The following is a 15,848-nucleotide window of genomic DNA, read 5'->3' as shown; positions in this document are numbered from 1 at the left end:
GATCTCCCCAGTCAAACCACGGAGCACAGATGACGCCATGACTGCATTTGCACTTTATGCCACCAGGTGTGCTGTTTGCATGTTCAACCTTATTTTACACAGACACCACAGAAGAAGAAGGGCGCTGCAGGCTCTCTCTGCATGTTGTTAGAAAAAGAGTAAGCCAGCAAGACTGGTAATATGTTTAAAGGTGCCTTAAGGAGTTTGCACGTTTTATGCGAAACAGCGCCCCCTGCAGGCCTTGGGCGTAACGCAGCTTAGTGAAAAACTCGTCCCTGTGGCTCGCGTGCACGGAAGAGGGGGACTCCGTCCTCACTCGTTTAGAAGCGCTGGAGTAAGATTTCAGTGTCTTCTCCCTGGTGGAGTGTGTGTGGAGCTGCAGTGCTAGAAGCCAGTCTGTTCTGACTTCCTGGAAGATCCTGCTCAGCTGTTGCTCACTAAGCATCTGGTGGAGGAATGGCGGACAAAATGAAACCTAACCAGCCGGAGCGCGCATTACGTCATTCCTCTCAAATTCTATTCTGGTTAAGAAAGAGTTATTGACTGCATGTAAACGCACCCAGTGTTTCTCTTCCTGACACTCCTGGCTCAGTCTTAAAGCTAGGGTTGGCGATCTTGGAAAACTAGCATGTAGCACGAATGTAGCATCTCCCAAGGCTCCGCCCAGCTCCCACCCCATTGGAGGAGCTCCGTTGGGAGCAGAGACGCAGAGACGTTCCGCGCGTGCGGTGCGCGCGGTGCGCGCAGCACTTCCGCGTCCAGTGCGTCCCTGGCGTAACCTGTCCTCAGCGCTTCGTTTCTTCGTTTTTCTTTATTTGCACTACGCCAAGTATGGCGCACTCACCGGTAAGTAAAGCCCCAAACATTCTTCTCTGTCATTCTGCAACGACGCTCCGTCCTTCTACGCGCACTGAACCAGGGTCAGTGCACGCCACTGACATGTACGCGCAGGGGGCAGGTCGAACGGCGAAGGGATTTGATTGGTTTAAAAAAAGGTGTCCCGTCAAGACGATTGGTTGCTGTTTTTCCCGTTTTCCTCCTGCTGCAGATAGCGGATATTTTCCAAACTACTTTAAGAACACGCCATGAATTGTTTCCCATCAGGTCATAAAGATCATTTTAACCAGTATTTAAAAAAAATGTATCTCATTCAAATCGCCAACCCGAGCTTTAACAAATCCTACCTCAGAACGTCGGTATTGTCCTCGTGGTTCTCACAAAGTTTTCATTTCACCTGAACCTGAAGCGGTTCTGTCTCCAGAGGCTTCTGTTTGAGAGAGCAGAACGTTCCGCCATCTGCTCCTGAGCGTCCAGAGAGCTTTCCTCCGGAATCCAGACGTTCACACATCTGTCCAGACCGGCTGTGGATGAACGGATGATCCTCCAGAAGGAAAACCTCCGGATGAATCCATGAAAGGCTTCTGCTGCTCGCAGTGGAAGATAAAGACAAAATCCTCCTCTCACTTCTGGAGAAACAACTGTTCTTCAACCAGACAGACTGGATGGAAAACTGCTGAGAGCAGCTGGTCTCCATGGCAACACACACACACCTGCTGAGAGCAGCTGGTCTCCATGGCAACACACACACACCTGCTGAGAGCAGCTGGTCTCCATGGCAACACACACACCTGCTGAGAGCAGCTGGTCTCCATGGCAACACACACACACACCTGCTGAGAGCAGCTGGTCTCCATGGCAACACACACACCTGCTGAGAGCAGCTGGTCTCCATGGCAACACACACACACACCTGCTGAGAGCAGCTGGTCTCCATGGCAACACACACACCTGCTGAGAGCAGCTGGTCTCCATGGCAACACACACACCTGCTGTCTCTCTGTCATGGCTGATCTCAGCTCAGAGCTCACAGTGAATAGGGAGGTGTCACACACACACACACAAACACACACACACACACACACACACACACACACACACACACACACACACACACACACACACAGGCACGAAGTAAAGTTTCCTGTGGAGTTCAGTGGTTTCATGTTTCTCTTCACGTCATGATGAAAGTTTGAATCTCACCGTCTGAGTTTCGAATGATTCTGTTTTCCTGCTGATTTGTTTCTTCAGTGGTTCAGCTGAAGGAAACATGTCTCTGTCTCTCTCTCTGTGTCTCTGTCTGTCTCTGTGTCTCTGTCTGTCTCTGTCTCTCTCTGTGTCTCTGTGTCTCTGTCTGTCTCTGTCTGTCTCTGTCTCTCTCTGTGTCTCTGTCTGTCTCTGTCTCTCTCTGTGTCTCTGTCTGTCTCTGTGTCTCTGTCTGTCTCTGTGTCTCTGTCTCTCTCTGTGTCTCTGTCTGTCTCTGTATCTCTGTCTCTCTCTGTGTCTCTGTCTGTCTCTGTCTCTCTCTGTGTCTCTGTCTGTCTCTGTCTGTCTCTGTGTCTCTGTCTCTCTCTGTGTCTCTGTCTGTCTCTGTCTCTCTCTGTGTCTCTGTCTGTCTCTGTCTCTCTCTGTGTCTCTGTCTCTCTCTGTGTCTCTGTCTCTCTCTGTCTGTCTCTGTGTCTCTGTCTCTCTCTGTGTCTCTGTCTGTCTCTGTCTCTCTCTGTGTCTCTGTCTCTCTCTGTGTCTCTGTCTCTGTGTCTCTCAGGCATGCGTCCCTTCATCCCTGACAAAGACGTGGGATCGTTTGAGAGTTTCCTGGAAAGCATCGGCATCCGGGAAGGCGGGATTTTAACCGACAGCTTTGGACGAATCAAGCGTAGCATGAGCAGCATGTCGGCCTCGGCCATGAGAGGGTAGGAGGACCGGCCCAGGACCAGACCCGCTTCAGACCCCGCCCGGACCGGGATCTGCTTCAGACCCCCCCCCCCCGGACCGGGATCTGAATCAGACCCTCCCTGGACCAGGACCCACTTCAGACCCGACCCGGACTGGGATCCGCTTAGGACTGAACCACTTGTTTTTCCACCAGCAGGTACGACAATGGCTCCCTGGCTTCAGGATGTCAGGAATTCAACCGACGCATGACGGACATCACTCAGGACATCCAGGCTCTGGGCTTCCAGGACACTCAGGAGGACATCGAGGAGGAGGACTACTACCTGTAGGGGGCGCAGAGCATCTTCCTCCCTGTGTGAGTCTCATCATCCAGACTGAACAGAATCCTCTGCTCTCTGTGAACCAGGACTACTAGTTACTGTGAACCAGGACTACTAGTTACTGTGAACCAGGACTACTAGTTACTGTGAACCAGGACTACTAGTTACTCTAAACCAGGACTACTAGTTACTGTGAACCAGGACTACTAGTTACTGTGAACCAGGACTGGATGTTGTTACCAAGTGGAGTTTGTGCTGTAGCTGCAGTACATGTCTTCCGCCACAGGAGGGCGCCTGGAATCTGCTGCTGCAGCATGAAGCCTCCACCATCCTCCACCATCCTCCACCATCCTCCCCCTCTGATGTCGCTGGGCTCAGTAGATATCAGGGATCGAGGCACATCCAGAGAAAGGCCATGTGACCGCGCGGCAGCCTGTTTCCCATGATGCCGTGCGGCGGCGGCCCCAGGCGTCCTGCTGTGCCGGAGCTGGAGTCACGGGGCTTCAGTCCGTTACGTAACAAACGTTTCCCCGCCGGATTAGTCAGCGATGTGACGGCACGGCGTTCATCTGCAGGGCCGACTGTGACCTCCGACCTCCGACCCTCGAACATGTTACAGAATAAAGCTGGAGGAACTGAGGAGGTTGTGTGTTTGAATCCCTTCATCTTCTGCAACATTCGTCTACATCAGTGTTTCAGCTCCAAGCTCCAGAGCCGCTGGAGGGAGGGCCTGGACAGCAGAGGCCACGGAGGGGCGGGGCCACAGAGGGGCGGGGCCACAGAGTGGGGGGCACAGAGTGGGGGGCACAGAGTGGGGGGCCACGCTCTGGCAGGCGGAGCTCTGGTGGGGCGACGGGACTGATCAAAAGATTTAAAGGACGAAACAACAAAAGAAAGAGACTCTGCAACGTTTAGGACCTTCGTATTGGATGTTTCATTTTCAGACTGAAGGAAATCCCTCTAGAACCCTGTGTGTGTGTGTGTGTGTGTGTGTGTGTGTGTGTGTGTGTGTGTGTGTGTGTGTGTGTGTGTGTGTGTGTGTGTGTGTGTGTGTGTGTGTTGGTCCATCAGGATAAACAGACTCTAAACCTGATCCTCATCATCAGATTACAGCTCCACAATCTCTGCAATCATCCATGTGAGGGAATTCACTGTAGTGTCATCATTATCTCACACACACACACACACACACACACACACACACACACACACACACACACACACACACACCCCAAATCCCTTCATCTGTTCGTCATATGCATCGTAATCCTGGCTGCTGTCTCCAGCTGCTTCTCTCAGGGTTTCATTGTCTCTGATCTGCTCTCTGCCGCTCATCCCGCTGATGCATCTGACTGGAGGACCTGGGAGCAGGAAGCAGGAAGCAGGAAGCAGGAAGCAGGAAGCAGGAGGCGAATGGGAGGGGCAGGAAACAAGAACCAGGAAGCAGGAGGCAGGAGGAGGAGGGTCCAGCTGCCGACCACAGGCCCTACCAAACACGCCCATGGCGGCAAGCATAGTGGAAATGAAGACGTGAAGGAATCATGTCATCATGATCAAGAGATTGGATTTTTCAGTTGATAGCACATTACGAATTAAAGCTCATTCCAAATCTATTAAATGGCCAATCTCTCCCAAAGTGAAGGAGACTCATTTCAAAATTATAGTTTCTATCCTGTTGGACAGTTTCTTAAAAGAAGGTTTAAATTTCATGTTGACCCATGTGCCCTTTGGAACCTGGAGACTGAAACCATCTGCCATCTGTTTTTTGATCCTCACTATTCAATCAATCAATCAATCAATCAATCAATCAATCAATCAATCAATGTATTTTTGTATATACCAGTATCACAACAACAGCTGCCTCGGAGGCTTCAAGATGTTACATTGGTCGGTAAAAGTAAAAACAGTGAATAAGCAGAATGTTAATATGTCAGATTCACAGTAACGAGACAAAACGAAGCAACCACCGCCTTAGACCCTCACATCCGGCAAGAACAAACTCCAGAAACCCAGTGGGAGAAGAAGAGATCTTGGGGAGAACCACAGTCTGGAGGGATCCCTCTCCCAGGGACGGACAGCTTTGGCAGCAGCTAGCATGAGACAATAAGAAGTAAAGCCTAGGACAATGTTGAGGACAGTCCGCTGGACAGACTGTATTCAAGAGACTTTTGGAAGGACATTGGTAACTGGATTAACCTGAAACTTGATCTCCCTCCGTTTACTGTATGAAATGTTCTGCTGTACATGGAACATCCGGACTCTTCATCATCTAGTATTGTAAACATCATTCTTCTTCTAGCTAAATATCATGTTCACTGCTGCAAATGCAGAGGAAGTCCCCCTGCTTTCTTATGTTTTCTGGATGATTTCAAATTGTATTATAGCTCCCTGGAGACGCTGAAGGACTGGAAGAATGCTCAGATCATCAGCAGACAGATCTCCAGAGATGTACTCATTCAATACTATGCTCCCACCTTCGGCTTTTTCTACTCATCTTTTCTCTTGCTGTATATTATTTCTTCTATTGTGTTGTGACGCCCCCTAGCGTTTGTCTTTTTGTTCTTGTTTACTGTCCTCTACGAGAGGTTGTGCTAAATAAAATTTAATCTAAAAAAAAGGAATCATCAACCCTAACCTAACCCTAACCTAACCTAACCCTAACCTAACCGTCCCAGTGGGCGTGTTGTGTAGTGTTACATGGGTCTGCGGTCTGCAGCTGGATATACTTCAGCAGGAAGCAGGAAGCAGGAAGCAGGAACCAGGAGGCAGGGGGCGGAGCCTTCAGCACGGCGGCGGTACCATCATGGAGCCCAAACGCTGGTGGAGTGACGGAGAAGAAAACCTCTCCTGACTCCGAGCTGGCAGGTCAGGGTGAGACTGACCCGTTGACCTGACCTCACCTGACCTCAGCTGACCTCACCTGACCTCACCTGACCTCAGCTGACCTCAGCTGACCTCTAATTACACTCTGCTCCGCTCACCGCAGACATGAGTCAGCTCCTGCTGACGGCATGGCGCCAAACCCAGGTCAGAGGTCATCCGGCTGCAGCAGTGGACCTGGAAGGTCAGAGGTCATCTGGCTGCAGCAGTGGACCTGGAAGGTCAGAGGTCATGTAGCTGACACCAAGCAGCCATCATGTGAGGATCACGGTGTCCCGAGGGGATTTTTAGAAGCTTTAGTCAAACTGTGGTGAAGGGACCAGAACCAGGACAGACCAGGACCAGGATAGACCAGAACCAGGAGAGACCAGGACCAGGATAGACCAGGACCAGGATAGACCAGAACCAGGAGAGACCAGGACCAGGATAGACCAGAACCAGGAGAGACCAGGACCAGGATAGACCAGGACCAGGATAGACCAGAACCAGGAGAGACCAGGACCAGGATAGACCAGGACCAGGAGAGACCAGGACCAGGATAGACCAGGACCACGACAGACCAGGACCACAACAGATCAGGACCGGGACAGACCAGGATCAGGACAGACCAGGACCAGGATAGACCAGAACCAGGAGAGACCAGGACCAGGACAGACCGGAACCTGGGACAGACCGGTACCATGACAGACTGGGACCAGGACAGACCAGGACCACAACAGATCAGGACCGGGACAGACCAGGACCAGGATAGACCTGGACCAGGACAGACCAGGACCACAACAGACCAGGACCAGGACAGACCAGGACCAAGACAGACCAGGATCAGGATAGACCAGGACCAGGACAGACCAGGACCAGGATAGACCAGGACCAGGACAGACCACTACCAGGACAGACTGGAACCTGGGACAGACCAATACCACAACAGACTGGAACCAGGACAGACCAGGACCAGGGACAGACCGGGAGAGTAGGGACAGACTGAGACTGACAGGGACCAGGGAAGGACCAGGAAGAAGAGGTACCTGGACCGGGACTTGGAACTGACCTCAGACGGACGGATGTGGCTCTCCATGGATAAACATATAAGATAATTTAAAAAGATAAAATACAAAATATCGTTTAAAAAATAACAGCAGCGACATCTGCGCAAAATAAGAATAAAACATTTTCTATAAATAGGAAAGTGGTCGAAGTATTGATCCGGTTGAGGAGCATTTGGGGGAGTTCACAGTTATTTCTGCTTATTTGAGCGGTCTGGAAAATCAGGCTGGAGTCTCGGTCTGGAGCCTCGGTCTGGAAAATCAGTCTGGAGCCTCGGTCTGGAGCATCGGTCTGGAAAATCAGTCTGGAGCCTCGGTCTGGAGTCTCGGTCTGGAAAATCAGTCTGGAGCCTCGGTCTGGAGTCTCAGTCTGGAGCCTCGGTCTGGAGCCTCGGTCTGGAGCCTCGGTCTGGAGTCTCAGTCTGGAGCCTCGGTCTGGAGTCTCGGTCTGAACTCTCGGTCTGGAGCCTCGGTCTGGAGCCTCGGTCTGGAGTCTCGGTCTGGAGCCTCGGTCTGGAGCCTCGGTCTGGAGTCTCGGTCTGGAGCCTCGGTCTGGAGCCTCGGTCTGGAGTCTCGGTCTGGAGCCTCGGTCTGGACTCTCGGTCTGGAGCCTCGGTCTGGAGCCTCGGTCTGGACTCTCGGTCTGGAGTCTCGGTCTGGAGCCTCGGTCTGGACTCTCAGGCTGGAGTCTCGGTCTGGACTCTCAGTCTGGACTCTCGGTCTGGAGTCTCGGTCTGGAGTCTCAGTCTGGAGTCTCAGGCTGGAGTCTCGGTCTGGACTCTCAGTCTGGACTCTCGGTCTGGAGTCTCGGTCTGGAGTCTCAGTCTGGAGTCTCAGTCTGGAGTCTCAGTCTGGAATCTCGGTCTGGACTCTCGGTCTGGAGTCTCGGTCTGGAGTCTCAGTCTGGAGTCTCAGGCTGGAGTCTCGGTCTGGACTCTCAGTCTGGACTCTCGGTCTGGAGCCTCGGTCTGGAGCCTCGGTCTGGAGTCTCGGTCTGGACTCTCGGTCTGGACTCTCGGTCTGGAGTCTCGGTCTGGAGTCTCAGTCTGGAATCTCGGTCTGGAGCCTCGGTCTGGAGCCTCGGTCTGGACTCTCGGTCTGGAGCCTCGGTCTGGACTCTCGGTCTGGAGCCTCGGTCTGGAGCCTCGGTCTGGAGTCTCGGTCTGGAGTCTTTGTCTGGAGCCTCGGTCTGGAGCCTCGGTCTGGAGCCTCGGTCTGGAGTCTCGGTCTGGACTCTCGGTCTGGAGTCTCGGTCTGGAGCCTCAGTCTGGAGCCTCGGTCTGGAGCCTCGGTCTGGACTCTCGGTCTGGACTCTCGGTCTGGAGCCTCGGTCTGGAGCGTCGGTCTGGAGCCTCGGTCTGGAGTCTCGGTCTGGACTCTCGGTCTGGAGTCTCGGTCTGGAGTCTCAGTCTGGAGTCTCAGGCTGGAGTCTCGGTCTGGACTCTCAGTCTGGACTCTCGGTCTGGAGCCTCGGTCTGGAGCCTCGGTCTGGAGTCTCGGTCTGGACTCTCGGTCTGGAGTCTCGGTCTGGAGTCTCAGTCTGGAATCTCGGTCTGGAGCCTCGGTCTGGAGCCTCGGTCTGGACTCTCGGTCTGGAGCCTCGGTCTGGAGCCTCGGTCTGGAGTCTCGGTCTGGAGTCTTTGTCTGGAGCCTCGGTCTGGAGCCTCGGTCTGGAGCCTCGGTCTGGAGTCTCGGTCTGGACTCTCGGTCTGGAGTCTCGGTCTGGAGCCTCGGTCTGGAGCCTCGGTCTGGAGCCTCGGTCTGGACTCTCGGTCTGGACTCTCGGTCTGGAGTCTCGGTCTGGAGCGTCGGTCTGGAGCCTCGGTCTGGAGTCTCGGTCTGGACTCTCGGTCTGGAGTCTCGGTCTGGACTCTCGGTCTGGACTCTCGGTCTGGAGCCTCGGTCTGGACTCTCGGTCTGGACTCTCGGTCTGGAGTCTCGGTCTGGAGCGTCGGTCTGGAGCCTCGGTCTGGAGTCTCGGTCTGGACTCTCGGTCTGGAGCATCGGTCTGGAGTCTCGGTCTGGACTCTCGGTCTGGACTCTCGGTCTGGAGCATCGGTCTGGAGTCTCGGTCTGGACTCTCGGTCTGGACTCTCGGTCTGGAGTCTCGGTCTGGAGCCTCGGTCTGGAGTCTCGGTCTGGACTCTCGGTCTGGAGCCTCGGTCTGGAGTCTCGGTCTGGACTCTCGGTCTGGACTCTCGGTCTGGAGCCTCAGTCTGGAGCCTCGGTCTGGAGCCTCGGTCTGGACTCTCGGTCTGGACTCTCGGTCTGGAGTCTCGGTCTGGAGTCTCGGTCTGGACTCTCGGTCTGGAGTCTCGGTCTGGAGCCTCGGTCTGGAGTCTCGGTCTGGACTCTCGGTCTGGAGTCTCGGTCTGGAGCCTCGGTCTGGAGCCTCGGTCTGGACTCTCGGTCTGGAGTCTCGGTCTGGAGCCTCGGTCTGGAGTCTCGGTCTGGAGTCTCGGTCTGGACTCTCGGTCTGGACTCTCGGTCTGGAGTCTTTGTCTGGAGCCTCGGTCTGGAGCCTCGGTCTGGAGTCTCGGTCTGGAGCCTCGGTCTGGAGTCTCGGTCTGGAGCCTCGGTCTGGAGCCTCGGTCTGGACTCTCGGTCTGGAGTCTCGGTCTGGAGTCTCGGTCTGGACTCTCGGTCTGGAGCCTCGGTCTGGAGCCTCGGTCTGGAGTCTCGGTCTGGACTCAAGGTCTGGAGCCTCGGTCTGGAGTCTCGGTCTGGACTCAAGGTCTGGAGCCTCGGTCTGGAGTCTCGGTCTGGACTCTAGGTCTGGAGCCTCGGTCTGGACTCACGGTCTGGACTCTCGGTCTGGACTCACGGTCTGGACTCTCGGTCTGGAGTCTCGGTCTGGACTCTCGGTCTGGAACCAGTAAATGGAGTCAGTTGTGTTCCTCGTTCTGAGAACGCAGCAGGACGTCAGGAGCAGAGTGAGCGGTGCGGAGTGGAGGCGCTTCACTCCATGTCACTCTCCAGAACACGCTGATTCGCAGTGAAAACTGTCTTTTCTGCTCTTTATCTCAGAAAGTTTCGCTCCATGTTTCCATTGTTTACAGCGTGACTAAGCTCCGCCCCCCGACACTCCGCTCGGTATACGTCATCACGTCTCCCCCCTCAGACCAATGAGAGCGCGGCGAAGCGGGGCGGGGCGTGGCGTGCCTTCGCGCCGGGTATAAGAGCTGTGACAGCCGGGTCCGGAGCGGGTCCTCCGGTTCACTTCCTCCGGGGACAGAGAGCATGGCGGCGGCTGCCTGCGGCCAGCCCCCCGCCGCCGTGACGGCCGCCGGCAGGAAGCCTCCCGGGACCCGGAGGAACCGGGACAACTCCCGCCGGAGACAAGCCGCGCTGCTGTTCCTCAGTAACATCTCCCTGGACGGACGCCCGGTTCACGGTAATCCCGCGGAGGGCGCCGGGAGCCGCCGCTCGGAGGGCGCGGAGCTGGGCTCGGAAGCCGCTGTGTTCCCGGACACCGGCGGCAGCTCCGGGACGCTCCGGGACGCTCCGGCGCCCGGGACGGGACGTCTCGCCGTGCCGCCCATCCTCGTCCTGCCGTCGGAGGGGGGCAGCGCGGAGCTGCTGCTGGACTGCCGCCGGGGTTCGGTGCCGTCCCCTGGGAGCGGCGACCTGCTGTCCCCCTCCCTGTCCAACAGCAACCTGCTGTCCCCCTCCCTGTCCAGCAGCAGCCTGCTGCCGTCCCCGCTCGGACCCAGGAAGTCCTCCACGCTGCTGTCGGTGCAGAGCTGCAACTCGGTGTCCTCAGAGCCGAGACACAGGTGAGACACGGAGAGAGAGAGATACTCCACACTCCTGTACACACTCCTGTATACACTACAGGTGGACGGGGTGGAGGGACAGGGATGAGATGCAGAGACAGGAGACAGGGTGAGGGACGGGGTGGAGGGACGGGATGAGGGACTGGGATGGGGTGAGGGACGGGGACAGGGACGGGGTGAGGGATGGGGACGGGGACAGGGACGGGGTGAAGGATGGGGACGGGGTGAGGGATGGGGACGGGGACAGGGACAGGGTGAAGGATGGGGACGGGGTGAGGGATGGGGACGGGGTGAGGGATGGGGACGGGGACAGGGACGGGGTGAAGGATGGGGACGGGGTGAAGGATGGGGACGGGGTGAGGGATGGGGACGGGGACAGGGACGGGGTGAAGGATGGGGACGGGGTGAGGGATGGGGACGGGGACAGGGACGGGGTGATTGGTGGATCCACTCGCTGCTTTCAGCCTTAATCTCTACTTAACCTGTTTCCACCAAACAAGCAGCAGGAAATTAGCAGCAGATTAAAGCTCGACAGTCACACCAGCCGTCATGTGCACACCTCCGTATCACTCCTCCGTACCAGTGTGTTACTCCTCTATCACTCTGTCACACCTCTGTCACTTCTCCATACCAGTGTGTTACTTCTCTGTCACTCTGTCACACCTCTGTATCACCCCATACCAGTGTTTCTCCTCTATCACTCTGTCACACCTCTGTGTCACTCCTCCATACCAGTGTTACTCCTCTATCCCTCTGTCACACCTCCGTGTCACTGCTCCATACCAGTGTTACTCCTCTATCACTCTGTCACACCTCTGTATCACTCCTCCCTACCAATGTTACTCCTCTATAACTCTGTCACACCTCCGTGTCACTCCTCCATACCAGTGTTACTCCTCTATCACTCTGTCACACCTCCGTGTCACTCCTCCATACCAGTGTTACTCCTCTATCACTCTGTCACACCTCCATATCACTCCTCTGTATCAGTATGTTACCCCTCTATCCCTCTGTCACACCTCTGTGTCACTCCTCCATACCAGTGTTACTCCTCTATCCCTCTGTCACACCTCCGTGTCACTCCTCCATACCAGTGTTACTCCTCTATCACTCTGTCACACCTCCGTGTCACTCCTCCATACCAGTGTTACTCCTCTATCACTCTGTCACACCTCCATATCACTCCTCTGTATCAGTATGTTACCCCTCTATCCCTCTGTCACACCTCTGTGTCACTCCTCCATACCAGTGTTACCCCTCTATCCCTCTGTCACACCTCTGTGTCACTCCTCCATACCAGTGTTACTCCTCTATCCCTCTGTCACACCTCCGTGTCACTCCTCCATACCAGTGTTACTCCTCTATCACTCTGTCACACCTCTGTGTCACTCCTCCATACCAGTGTTACTCCTCTATCCCTCTGTCACACCTCCGTGTCACTCCTCCATACCAGTGTTACTCCTCTATCCCTCTGTCACACCTCCGTGTCACTCCTCCATACCAGTGTTACCCCTCTATCCCTCTGTCACACCTCTGTATCACTCCTCCCTACCAATGTTACTCCTCTATAACTCTGTCACACCTCCGTGTCACTCCTCCATACCAGCGTGTTACTCGTCTATCACTCTGTCACACCTCCGTGTCACTCCTCCATACCAGTGTTACTCCTCTATCACTCTGTCACACCTCCGTGTCACTCCTCTGTACCAGTATGTTACTCCTCTATCCCTCTGTCACACCTCCGTGTCACTCCTCCATACCAGTGTTACTCCTCTATCCCTCTGTCACACCTCCGTGTCACTCCTCCATACCAGTGTTACCCCTCTATCCCTCTGTCACACCTCTGTATCACTCCTCCCTACCAATGTTACTCCTCTATAACTCTGTCACACCTCCGTGTCACTCCTCCATACCAGCGTGTTACTCGTCTATCACTCTGTCACACCTCCGTGTCACTCCTCCATACCAGTGTTACTCCTCTATCACTCTGTCACACCTCCGTGTCACTCCTCTGTACCAGTATGTTACTCCTCTATCCCTCTGTCACACCTCCGTGTCACTCCTCCATACCAGTGTTACTCCTCTATCCCTCTGTCACACCTCCGTGTCACTCCTCCATACCAGTGTTACCCCTCTATCCCTCTGTCACACCTCTGTATCACTCCTCCCTACCAATGTTACTCCTCTATAACTCTGTCACACCTCCGTGTCACTCCTCCATACCAGCGTGTTACTCGTCTATCACTCTGTCACACCTCCGTGTCACTCCTCCATACCAGTGTTACTCCTCTATAACTCTGTCACACCTCCGTGTCACTCCTCCATACCAGCGTGTTACTCGTCTATCACTCTGTCACACCTCCGTGTCACTCCTCCATACCAGTGTTACTCCTCTATAACTCTGTCACACCTCCGTGTCACTCCTCCATACCAGCGTGTTACTCGTCTATCACTCTGTCACACCTCCGTGTCACTCCTCCATACCAGTGTTACTCCTCTATAACTCTGTCACACCTCCGTGTCACTCCTCCATACCAGCGTGTTACTCGTCTATCACTCTGTCACACCTCCGTGTCACTCCTCCATACCAGTGTTACTCCTCTATAACTCTGTCACACCTCCGTGTCACTCCTCCATACCAGCGTGTTACTCGTCTATCACTCTGTCACACCTCCGTGTCACTCCTCCATACCAGTGTTACTCCTCTATCACTCTGTCACACCTCCGTGTCACTCCTCCATACCAGTGTTACTCCTCTATCACTCTGTCACACCTCCGTGTCACTCCTCTGTACCAGTATGTTACTCCTCTATCCCTCTGTCACACCTCCGTGTCACTCCTCCATACCAGTGTTACTCCTCTATCCCTCTGTCACACCTCCGTGTCACTCCTCCATACCAGTGTTACCCCTCTATCCCTCTGTCACACCTCTGTATCACTCCTCCCTACCAATGTTACTCCTCTATAACTCTGTCACACCTCCGTGTCACTCCTCCATACCAGCGTGTTACTCGTCTATCACTCTGTCACACCTCCGTGTCACTCCTCCACACCAGTGTTACTCCTCTATAACTCTGTCACACCTCCGTGTCACTCCTCCATACCAGCGTGTTACTCGTCTATCACTCTGTCACACCTCCGTGTCACTCCTCCATACCAGTGTTACTCCTCTATAACTCTGTCACACCTCCGTGTCACTCCTCCATACCAGCGTGTTACTCGTCTATCACTCTGTCACACCTCTGTATCAATCCTCCACACCAGTGTGTTAACTCTTTTGTCACTCTGTCACACATCTGTATCAGTGTTACTGCTCTGTATCACTGTTGTTTATCACTTTGGCTCACCCCTCTGGATCACTCCCATGTCTCACCCCTCTGTCACTCCTGTGGGTCACACCTCTATTATTGTTCTGTATCAGTGATACTGCTCTGTATCACTGTTGTGTATCACTTTGTCTCACCCCTCTGGATCACTCCCATGTCTCACACCTCCATCACCCCTGTTGATCACCCTTCTGTATCACTCCCATGTCTCACCGCTCTCTATCACTCCTGTGAACCATCACTCTGTATCACTCCTGTGCACCACCCCTCTTTATCATTTCTGTGTATCACTCTCTGTCATCCCCCTGTATCACTCCTCTGTCTCACCCCTCTGTATTACTCCTGTGCATTAGCCCTCAGTCGCTCCCTTCTTTGTTTGACCTTTAGGATTTTTAACTCTGACCTCCATTCATCGTTATTCACCCTATGACCTTTGACGTCTTAAACATGTTTAGGCACACCTTTGCTTCAGTTTCAGTGTCGTGATGATGAAAGTGTTCTCTTGCATTAGCATTAGCATTAGCATTAGCATTAGCATTAGCCTGCCCATTCTGGACCCACTCACTCAGTCTGGAGTTAGCTTCTAGCCGTTAGCTTCTCTCTCCTTTGGTTCGGCCGACTGGAGAACCGGCGGAACGTCAGCTCTGATTCAGACTGTCGTTTCTTCTTCTCGCCGAAAGGTCAAAGGTTACTGTCTTCATGGCCTTCAAGTTCTGTCTTGTTGTCTGGAACCAAACTCTGATCTGATTGCTTGTAAACAAACAAACAGCTGATCAAGACGAGATCAATAAACAAACAACCGCAGTCCTCTGGGAGAAAAACCCAAACACTTCAGAGTCGCCACAGTGACACACATCAGCGAGATCCACGGATTACCAACAAGATCCACGGATTACCAACAAGATCCACGGATTACCAACAAGATCCATGGATTACAAACAAGATCCACGGATTACCAACAAGATCCATGGATTACAAACGGGATCAATGAGGAATCAAATCAATGAGGATTAAATCCAGTGATCGATCTGAAGGAGCCATAAATCAAACTGCCTGATCAATCAGTGATCTCTGCTTCTGATCACTCAGCAGTCACCTCTGACCCCACTGCTCTGCCTGTGTGTGTGTGTGTGTGTGTGTGTGTGTGTGTGTGTGTGTGTGTGTGTGTGTGTGTGTGTGTGTGTGATCCCGAGATCCTGCAGACCGTCCCTGGTCCTGCCAGGTGCTGATCAGGTCTACAACATCTTCTGGGACGGGAATGCTTCCAGTGTTTTCTGAAGCCTCCACTGAGTCCAGGGACCGGGGAGCAGGGACCGGGGACCAGGTCTGGATGGTTCTGCTGGAGAGACACTGTCCAGCTGGAAGGACCAGGTTCTAACCAGAGACATGGCTTCATCAGAGACCAGGCAGGGGTCCTGCTGGGTTCCTGCTGGGTTCCTGCTGGGTTCCTGCTGGGTTCCTGCTGGGTTCAGATCTCCTCAGACCTGCTCTGTTTCCAGTGCTGGTCTGGGACCCGCAGGTCATCAAGGAGCTCAGGTTGAGTTTCAGGAGACGTCTCTGAACCGGATCAGCTGACCCCCCGGAGGGGTCCCAGACCCGAGCCCTGAGGCACACCACCCTGCAGCCTCACTGAAGCTCTGGAGCTCTGGACCCGACAGTCACCCGGGTCAACGGTTCACCAGAACCAGCAGGGTCCGTGTCCCCGAGTCGCTGGACTCTTCCAGCAGAACCGTCCCCCCTGATCACTCTGAGTGGGTCCAGCTAGTTGTT

At 54.3% G+C, this 15,848-nt stretch overlaps 3 protein-coding genes across 4 annotated transcripts in view; 2 read left to right on the top strand and 1 right to left on the bottom strand.

Moving 5' to 3' along the window:
- Positions 1-3,715, top strand: part of ccm2l (CCM2 like scaffold protein) — a 12,182-nt gene extending 8,467 nt beyond the window's left edge. The window contains 3 exon segments of the mRNA XM_030119219.1: positions 2,603-2,750; positions 2,930-3,088; positions 3,340-3,715. Of these exon segments, the coding sequence (XP_029975079.1) occupies positions 2,603-2,750; positions 2,930-3,062 (281 nt within the window). The 3' untranslated portion in view covers positions 3,063-3,088; positions 3,340-3,715.
- Positions 1-15,848, top strand: part of LOC115408444 (natural resistance-associated macrophage protein 2-like) — a 918,259-nt gene that overhangs the window by 431,511 nt on the left and 470,900 nt on the right. The gene's annotated exons all lie outside the window — the stretch shown is intronic.
- The window catches only part of fam120c (family with sequence similarity 120 member C), a 52,769-nt gene continuing 47,728 nt past the window's right edge, over positions 10,808-15,848 (bottom strand). The window contains exon 17 of the mRNA XM_030118049.1: positions 10,808-11,185. Within this exon, the coding sequence (XP_029973909.1) occupies positions 10,808-11,185 (378 nt within the window). The remainder of the gene's footprint in view (positions 11,186-15,848) is intronic.

This window comes from Salarias fasciatus, chromosome 20 (genome assembly GCF_902148845.1).
Source record: "Salarias fasciatus chromosome 20, fSalaFa1.1, whole genome shotgun sequence".
NCBI classification, from domain to species: Eukaryota; Metazoa; Chordata; class Actinopteri; order Blenniiformes; family Blenniidae; genus Salarias; species Salarias fasciatus.
Note: the sequence above shows the minus strand (reverse complement) of the source record. Positions and strands in the feature narration are given on the sequence as shown.